Source organism: Myotis lucifugus, unplaced genomic scaffold (assembly GCF_000147115.1).
Source record: "Myotis lucifugus unplaced genomic scaffold, Myoluc2.0 scaffold_6100, whole genome shotgun sequence".
NCBI classification, from domain to species: domain Eukaryota; kingdom Metazoa; phylum Chordata; class Mammalia; order Chiroptera; family Vespertilionidae; genus Myotis; species Myotis lucifugus.
The window spans coordinates 1-8,984 of NW_005877148.1; the positions used below are offsets into that span (position 1 = coordinate 1).

Sequence of the window (8,984 nt, forward strand, 5' to 3'; positions counted from 1 at the left end):
GCTCGCGCAGCACTAATACAAATACCGGTACTGACACAGCTTCTTAGCAGGCTCGTTCCCGGACCCTGAGGCTCACGCCAGCACCCGACACTCCTGAACACTTGCGGTGGGGCCGGCCTTGTGCTAAGCGTTTGTCGTGCATCCGGCATTCCAGCCTTACAGGCTCCTATGAGATAAATAATCCTGTCGTCTCCACCTTGCGCAGAGGAAACTGAGGCCCAGAGGGGCTAACCACCTCCCGAGGCCGCTGCAGAAAGAGGCGGGGCCAGTCACCGCCCTCACCCGGCTACAGGCCTCACACCGAAGGCAGGCGTTCATACGCAGCCGGGGGCTTCGCAGAGAGCGGGCTATCCCCTGGCGCCTCAGGAGCCCCCAGACGGCTCTGTGGGAAAAGAGTTTCCTGGTCAAGAAAGTTGAGGAAAATGCAGGCGGGAAAGAGGACAGGACCCCGACTCAGTCCGAAGTCCCCCGGCCCGCCCCCTCGCTGTGTACTGCAGGCCATTTCCTGACTTCTGGGGCCTCAGTTTTTTATCTGTGAAATGGGAGCAATGGGCCCTCCTGCCTCACCCAGTGGTTCGGGTTAAATCGGACAGTAGACGTCAGGGCTGAGGCCCGTGTGTGACAGCTAAGCCTGCACCCGTTCTGTTCCTAAACCAGCACTTGCCTGGGAACAGCCAGAGCATATCGAAGGCTCTGAGAATTCCCGCACCGAGGAAACTAGGCCACCCTGGTTCGCGCAGACTTTCCCAAATTAGATTCCCCGGGGAACCCTTACGGTGAACAGAAACGGGTTGCAGTTCATGGACCTGTTCCCCGGAACACACCCTGGGAACCACTTCCTTCCTTAGCTCTGTCGTGTGTGTGTGGGGGGGGGGGGGGGGACACTACCAGAGCAGGGGCATTTCTTCAGCACCACACCCACGCTGGGCCGCCTCCCCAGTGGCCACTGGGCATGGCTGGGGTCAGGGGAGCATGGTCCTCACCCTGGAGGCTGCCCCGTCTGGGAGGGACACGGTGTGGTGTCAGGCTGCACAGAGAGGACAGGGGCCTGTAGGAGCTGGTGTGGGCTGGGCCTCGGAGAAGGTAGGCTCTGGGCTCTGTGTCTGGGGTACGGCTGCTTCCACCCAGCAAAGAGCTGGGAGAGGGTTTCAGCCTGGGGGGCAGAGCCCTGCTCAGGCTGCGCCCTCTTGAGGTCATGGCAGGAACTGCATTTCTTTGAGCCAACCCTAGGGCAATGGCATGCTGCCTGGAAGGTCTGGGGAGAGGAGGTGGCAGTGCAGGTGAAGAAGAGCTAGGTGGTCAGCGGGTTAGTGGACAGAGCTGGCCCTGGGTCTGAGACAGCAGCAAGACAGGTGGGCCAGGGCCGGGGGGCTGCTGTGAAGACAGGCAGGTGGCAGCCGAGTGCCAGGTGCAGGGGTCATCGGAGCAGAGGCAGGCTCCTAGCTAAGAGGTGGGAGCCTGGTGCAGAGCCTTGGCCTCTTGGGGACAAGAGAGCTGTGACATGGGTCCACTCCTGCCCCTGCCCAGCCTTGCCCGCCTGGCTGTCCCGGGAGCCGCCGTCCTGTGTTGCGGGTGGAATTACCGCGTCAGACTCCTGATGGTCACGTGCACTGAGTCCCATGTCTCTTCTGCCGCCCCAGCCTCTGGCCGACGGCTCCTCCAACCCGTCTCTGCACGAAAACTTAAAGCAGGTGGTTCTGCCCAACCAGCCGGTGGAGGCGTCGCCGTGCAGCAGCCTGGGCAGCCTGAGCCAGGCCGAGAAGGACGAGTGCAGCTCCTCGTCCAGCATCCACTCGGCCGCCAGCGACGACAGGTTCCTCCGCCGCACCTTCCTCCGCGTCCACAGCTTCCCCGAGGCCCTGACCTGCGAGAGGTGAGGAGGGCGGAGGGGGACGCGGGCCCATGAGGCATGTCGTTGTCAGAGGAGGAAACGGAGAACGGAGGCCCAGAGAGGTTAAGCAACTCAGCCAGGGACACACAGCCGCCCCGTGTCAGAGTGGGACCCTGTCTCCCTCTGTCACTTGCCATGTGGTATCGACCCACAGAGGAGTTACGGAGTCAGGCTCCAGCCGCGGAGAGACTTCAGGGGACCCTGATGCGTCACCAGCGTGTCTGTGCACATCGCAGCCAGCACCGAGTAGGCGCCTTCCAGAGTGCCTGTGCACGGCATAGCAGCCAGCACTGAGTAGGCGCTTTCCAGAGTGCCTGTGCACGGCATCACAGCCAGCACTGAGTAGGCGCCTTCCAGCGTGCCTGTGCACGGCATAGCAGCCAGCACTGAGTAGGCACCTTCCAGAGTGCCTGTGCACGGCATAGCAGCCAGCACTGAGTGGGCACCTTCCAGAGTGCCTGTGCACGGCATAGCAGCCAGCACTGAGTAGGCGCCTTCCAGAGTGCTGTGCATGGCATAGCAGCCAGCACTGAGTAGGCGCCTTCCAGAGTGCTGTGCATGGCATCGCAGCCAGCACTGAGTGGGCGCCTTCCAGAGTGCCTGTGCACGGCATCGCAGCCAGCACTGAGTAGGCGCCTTCCAGAGTGCCTGTGCACGGCATCGCAGCCAGCACTGAGTAGGCGCCTTCCAGCGTGCCTGTGCATGGCTTAGCAGCCAGCACTGAGTAGGCGCCTTCCGGGTGCTGGGCAGAGTGCTGGGCAGTTTGCTGGGGGTACTTATTGCATGAGCACAAGGATCAGTCCGTCCCGTCCCCTGCCCTGTCTCTTCCGCCAGTAGGAGCCTGGGACCAGTTCAGTGATGGTAACTATTAGTCAACGAACTAATTCCTCCTGCCAACCATATCAGGTGGGGGCAGCTTTGCCCCATTTTATGAAGGAAATGTGCCCCGACCAGGAATCGAACCATGACCTCCCTGTTCATAGGTAGATGCTCAACCTCTGAGCCACATCTGCCGATCAATGATTCTCTCTCATCATTGATGTTTCTACCTCTCTCTCCCTCTCCCTTCCTCTCTGAAATCAATAAAAATATGTATTTACGGAAGTAATAAAAAAAATAAAGTGAGTCTCAGAGAGGCTGAGTGACCTGCCCCAGGTCACACAGCGGATGGTGATGGAACCAGGTTTGACCCCACCACCTTATCTCCAAAGCCCACACTCAAAATCGTCAAACGATCCAGCCTGGAGGAGGGCTCAGCTCGTGGTCAGTGGCCAGAAACTCACTCTGGGGCGGGGTGTGGGGGGGTGTGGGCCGGTCCCCAGGCCTGTCTGCCTGACGTTTGGTGAGCTCGAGGGGCCCTGGACGCGGCCCGGGCTGTGGCATGAGTGGGCTCAGAACCGGAGCTTGGTGAGGACCCCGCAGGTGGCCCACGGCGGGAGGGACGTGGCTGGACGGGAGCCCCTTTCCTCGCGGGGAGAGCTGTGTCTGAGCCTTGGACTTAAGGACGTCTAACCGTCCGGGGCTAGTCATTCAAAAGGCCTTTGCCTGTGTCGGAGAGAAGGTAGAGCCTTTCCCTGCACCCTGCCGCTGACCGGCCCTGTGACCACGACCAACACTGATTTCTCCGGCCCTCGATGTCCTGCGTCAGCGTCCTCGTCTGCACAGTGGGCACGGGATGTCCACGCTGAGCCCTCAGAAAGGCGGCCTGTGATACAGGATGCACGTGCCAGTGTCATTTCTCCCACCTGCCGTCTTCCGGCTTCGTCCTCGATGTCCAGGCCAAGTCCCCTCCGGTCACGAGTGGGTCGCAAAGAGCTCCTGACACTCCGTCTCGTAGACCGTGTGGCTGTTGGGAATCTCCGCGCGCGCACACACTGCGGATGTAAAATCTGGGGGCAGGACCCGCGAGGCTGGTACTGAGCAGGGACGCCCTATCTGTCACCCCCCTCCCCACCTCAGACACTTAAGGTCTCTCTTCCTTCTTGCGACTTTGCAGCGCCGACCTTGACCTTTGCATCTATCACCTCCACTTAAAGGATCTGCTCTAGCTGGACACGGCGCTGAGGCAGGACGAGCACTCGGTAGGTGGCGAGGCGGCACGGCACCCTCAGGGCTCAGGCACCGCGACCGAGCTCTGTGCGCCGGGACCCCCGGGAGGTGGGTGTGGGGAATGGTGGAGCCAGCACCTCGGGAGGGAGAGCGATCTTAGGAAGAGACACCAAGATGGGAAGGCAGCTCCTACCTGTGGGTGGGCGCCGGCTTCACTTTTCCCAGAGAGGGAGGGAGAAAGAGAAAAAGAGAGACCGAGAGAGAAAAGGAAGCAGAGAGAGAGAGAGAGAGAGAGAGAGAGAGAGAGAGAGAAACAGAGAAGCAGGAGGGGGGAAGGAGATTCTGTCGTTTAAACCTTTGTTTCTGTTACGTTCCCTTCTTTGGCAATAGATGTTTATTCAGATTTTTAAAATGTGCCTCCTTGACCTCCTTCCGAGAAAGAAGCCTGATGACGAATTCTACCAGAAGATTCTTTCAAAACAGGAAAATGTAAGTCTTCAATCTGTATTTCCAGGTAACTGGAAAATAGCTTATTACAATACAGTGGGGCCTTGACTTACGAGTGTCCCGACTAACGAGTTTTTCGAGATACGAGCCGTCTCTCGGCCGATTTTTTGCTTTGAGTTGCGAGCTAAAATTCAGGTTACGAGCCAGCTTCAGATACCCCACCGCTAGTTGGCGCAGCGAACGTCACAGTGAACGCCACAACATCAGCCCAGCATCACGTGTCTCACTCGTTCACTTCTTGATTTTACAAGTAATTTGAGTTACGAGCTCCGTCACAGAACGAATTAAACTCGTAAGTCAAGGCCCCACTGTACTAGAGGCCCAGTGCACGGATTCGTGCTCCGATGGGGTCCCTCGGCCTGGCCTGCGGGGATCGGGCTGAAACCGGCTCTCTGACATCCCCTGAGGGGACCCAGATTGCGAGAGAGCAGTTCTCGGGTGACACACCCCAGAATTGGGCTCCCTCCTCTTTGGTTCCTGGTGCGTCACCCAAGAACCACTGCTGCCAAGTCACCACAGCTCGGCAGCTCCTGCATTGAGCATCTGCCCCCTGGTGGTCAGTGTGCATCATAGCTACTGGCTGGTCAGATGGTCACTTAGGCTTTTATATATATAGATACACTTTCAACATAATACAGAGATACAGACATGAGTACAGATGTAAAAACCACAATGTGGACTGAAATGGGAAAAAATATTGGAGGCAGAGAAGTGAGAAGAATGTCGGTCATGTTCTCTGTCCAAGAGAGTCGCTGTGGGCAGGACTTCCTGTTCAGGCTGGGGCGGTTTTAAATATCTGATTTCCCAGGGCTGCAGAAGGAGTGAAAGATGCTGTTTCATTGCTTTCTAAGCCCGGCCTACTTTTTGTGGGGGGTGAGGACTATAGAAGAAAATAATCCATCATTCTCGAGGCTCTACGTTTAAGGGGAAAAATCGATTTCTATCATCAAACCTTAAATAGGACAAAACCCATAGCACTGACGTATGGTTAAGAAATATTACCCGGGGGGAAGAAATAAGTATTCCATGAGAATGTGAAAAACAAAAGCATTTCTTTCTCCAGAACTTAAGACACATCCAACTTGTTCTTTATTTTCTCTCTTTTGCCTTTTGCAGGATTTGGAGGAATTAGAAAAGGGACTTCGGGTCAGACTGTCAGACACGGAGACGCTGGGCGCCGGTGACTCCCAGTACGTCACGCTGGCGGACGTGGAGAAGAAGGAGAGGGAGTACTCCGAGCAGCTGATCGATAACGTAGGTGATGGGCTTGTTCCTGCGTAAAAGCCGGGGTTTCGGGACAGTCCGGCTGGGAGATTAGAGAGTGGATGCGCCTAGAAACGTGTTTAACCCTGGGATTCCCTGCTGGGTCGGCCCCGGAGCCAGGGATCCATCTCTGAATTGAGTGATGGAGAAGGTGTCATTAAGGGCCAGGATTTTCAGAGGGAGGCGTCTTATTGTTATAACCGATTCCTCTGGCTTAAGTTTTAGATTGGCCTTCGTATCATTCAAAGCAGAGGTTGCTCTGACCCTGGGTGGGTGCAGCGGGTGCTGGCTGCCACCTCCTCACCCGCTGGGCATCTCTCCTAAAAGCAGGTTTTAAGTTCCAGAGAGGAGGGCTTCCCTCAGGTGTTTATCTCTGTTTGGCTTTTGGGTTCCATGACCCACTGCTCACGTATTTTGTCTTAAACACACGTTTCCTTGGCGCCCAGGCGCTGTGCTGGCGACAGGGATTCAAATGAACTTAAACCTGGCCCTGCCGGAGAGATGCTCAGGCCAGCGGGGGGCGGGGGGGGCGGTAATTGGGGGGCTATGACAGGTGAGCAGATGAGGACTTCCTGGCTTTCAGGTGTGACCGATGGGGACACAGGATTGCTGAGGCGCAGGGGAGAGAGGAACCGTCTTACCCCCGGTTAGGGAAGTTTTCAGAGAAGAAAGGGCCGCTGAGAGGCTGCCTGGGAGAGGTGTGGTGCTGGCCCGCAGGCGGCAGAGAAAGAGCCAAGGAGCAGGCAGAGGGAGCTGAGCAGAGCCTGGACGAGGGGCCTCCTCTCACCAGGAGGGGGCGTCGCTGAGGGCTGCAGCAGAGGGTGGCTGGGTCCCCTCCTGCTTTGAAGGGCTGCACAGGCTGCTGCGTGGAGGCCAGTGCGAGCTACGGGGCTAGTGCAGTGGGGTTTCATGAAGGCGTGGCAGTGGGTGGAGGGTAAGGAGAAGTGGGAGCCGATAGGATGGGACGTAAGGAGGTGCGGGGGCGGGGCAGGGGGTGCAGAGAACTGTCTACAGACATCAGGACCCACATTGAGAACAGGCTGGGAGGGGATGGTGGGGCGGGTCTGACCAGGCCCAGGGGGAGGACACGTTCTCGAAGGCGGCACACAGGAGGGTCTCAGCCTGGAGTCCGGCAGGGACATGGCGTCCAGGCTGCACAGCTCAGGAGAGGGCGCACAGTCCTCGAAGGTTCTGTGAAGTCCTGGTGACCCACGAAGGAGACGCCCCGGGCCCAGGACCGTGTGGAGGACGGCAGAGAAGCGCCTGGATCCTGCCCACAGCGAGGAGCACGGGCGAAGGGGAATCACGACAAGAAGGCGGAGGGGGGCCTGGAGGGACCAGGAGGAAGTCGTGTCACGGGCGCCCGGGGAAGTCGGAGGTTCATAAGAAGGATGGCCAAGCGTCCTGGCTCCCTGGGTGGAGAGGAAGCCGCAGGCTGGGGGACATGCTCTCTGTCCCGGCAGGAATTCATGGACGGCGGAGAGGTCGTCTGACAGGCGAGGGCACAGCAGGTGTGAGCCTGCAGGGGGCGGGCTGGGTCCGATGGGATGAGCTGCTGATGGGGCGGCGAAGGGTGTGCCGAGCTGCCCGGAGGCCCCGAGATGGGACAGGAAGCTTCTGAAGAGGCGCCAGTGCCTCCGGTGATGTTCTGCCCTGGCCGAGCCCGGCCCTGGCGTCGGCTGGCAGGATTAAGTGAGTCTCAGGTTGTCATTATCTCCACCTTCAGCCATAGCAGCCAGGTCAGTGTGGGCTTCTGGGGCCACTGACCCCTGACCCCTGACCCCTCCCATGCAGGTTTAGCAAGAAGTGTCCCTCTCAGCCTCAGAGACGGGCGCCAAGGAGACGCTCCAGCTGGAGCTGCAGGGACCTGCCCCATGTCCGCTGCCTCTGCCTCTCGCTCGCCCTGGGGCCGGGGCCCATCCCCTGCGCCTGGTTCTCATCCTCGTCCTCCTCCTCGTCCGCTCCAGCTGTACTTTATCCGGAAGGAAACTGCGTGTGCACACAACCTGCACGTCATAAAGCAAAAGATGCTGAGACCCCGGGGTCACTGTCCTCGGTGCTGAGGCCGCAGGGACAGCCCGAACGAAGCCCGGCATTCGCAGCCGCTCGCCGTCCCAGCGCCTCGCCCGACGAGATGGGGCAGGAAAAAGGGTTTCCAGGAGGACGTTCCCACGATCAGCATCGTCTCTGCCGCGTTCTCTCTGGTGCTTTTGGGACGAGAACTGACATTTCAATGGCCGTTCGTGCTGTTACTTCCAGGACACGTTCAATCTCTTTTAAACTCTGGAAGATTCCTAGAGGGCACTGGAATTCACGCACTCCTCCCCCGCCGGCAGGACTCGCCTGCTGGGTGTCTCCGCCTTTAAGCTGGGAGATCCCGGGGTCCACAGCTCACTGCTGTTCGCTACGTGGAACAGGAGGAACCTCTGGAGAGTGTGACGCTGCCGAGGGGAACGTGCCCCGGGGGGTAGAACTGTCCAGAATCTCGGTCTGTGATACGCAGTGATTGCAGTTCCCAAGCCTGACCACATGGCGTTACACTTTCTTAACCAAGTCTCCTCCCCTCCTGCCTCTCCTCCCTCACAGATGGACGCCTTCTGGAGGCAGATGGAGAGCATCCCGCACTGCCTGGTGGACCAGTTCAAGTGTCCCAGCGCCAGAGCGCGCCAGCTGGGGGCGGCCCTGACGACCAGAATGATCGCCGCGGAGGGGCTGCTGCGGGACTCCCAGGACCTGCAGGCGCTGGTAATGCGGGCGGGAGGGGCGGGGGTGGGGGGCAGGAGGGGCACAGAGGGGTTCACACAGAGATGGAATCAGGAAGCTCCACGTGCTGTAGAGATTGTCCAGTCAAACACCTTCGTATTGTGGATGGGGGGAGAGAGCCCAGAGAAAAGCAATGAATTTGTCCTTCCATCATCCATTCAGTCCTTCCATCCAGTCCTTCTTTCTATTCATTCTTCCTTCCTTCCTTCGTTCTTTCCTTTCCTTCCACCCATCCATCCCATCCATCTATCCTTCCATCCCATCCATCTATCCAACCACCCCATCCCACCCTAGGCCCTTCTATTCCCATCCCTTTTCTTTCCCTTTCATCTCCCTTCCCTTCCCCTCCCCTCCTTTCCCTCCCCTTCCCTCCCCTCCCCTCCCTCCCCTCCCTCCCTTCCTTCCCTTCCCTTCTTTCCTTACATTCATTACCGTTCCTTCCTTTCCTTCCCTCCGTCCTGCCCTCCAAGGTGGGAGAGTGTGGGCGAAGCTTCCTGTCCCCAGCAAAAGA

At 58.8% G+C, this 8,984-nt stretch overlaps 1 protein-coding gene across 1 annotated transcript; it reads left to right on the top strand.

Moving 5' to 3' along the window:
• Positions 1 to 972: 972 nt before the first annotated feature.
• LOC102430413 (ellis-van Creveld syndrome protein-like) lies at positions 973 to 8,455 on the top strand (the record flags this gene model as incomplete). Its single annotated transcript, XM_006109120.3, is given in 6 exon segments — positions 973 to 1,083; positions 1,641 to 1,873; positions 3,888 to 3,972; positions 4,331 to 4,429; positions 5,564 to 5,701; positions 8,297 to 8,455. Coding segments are annotated over 6 exon segments (825 nt in total), but the record flags the coding sequence as incomplete, so codon positions are not given.
• Positions 8,456 to 8,984: the final 529 nt, after the last annotated feature.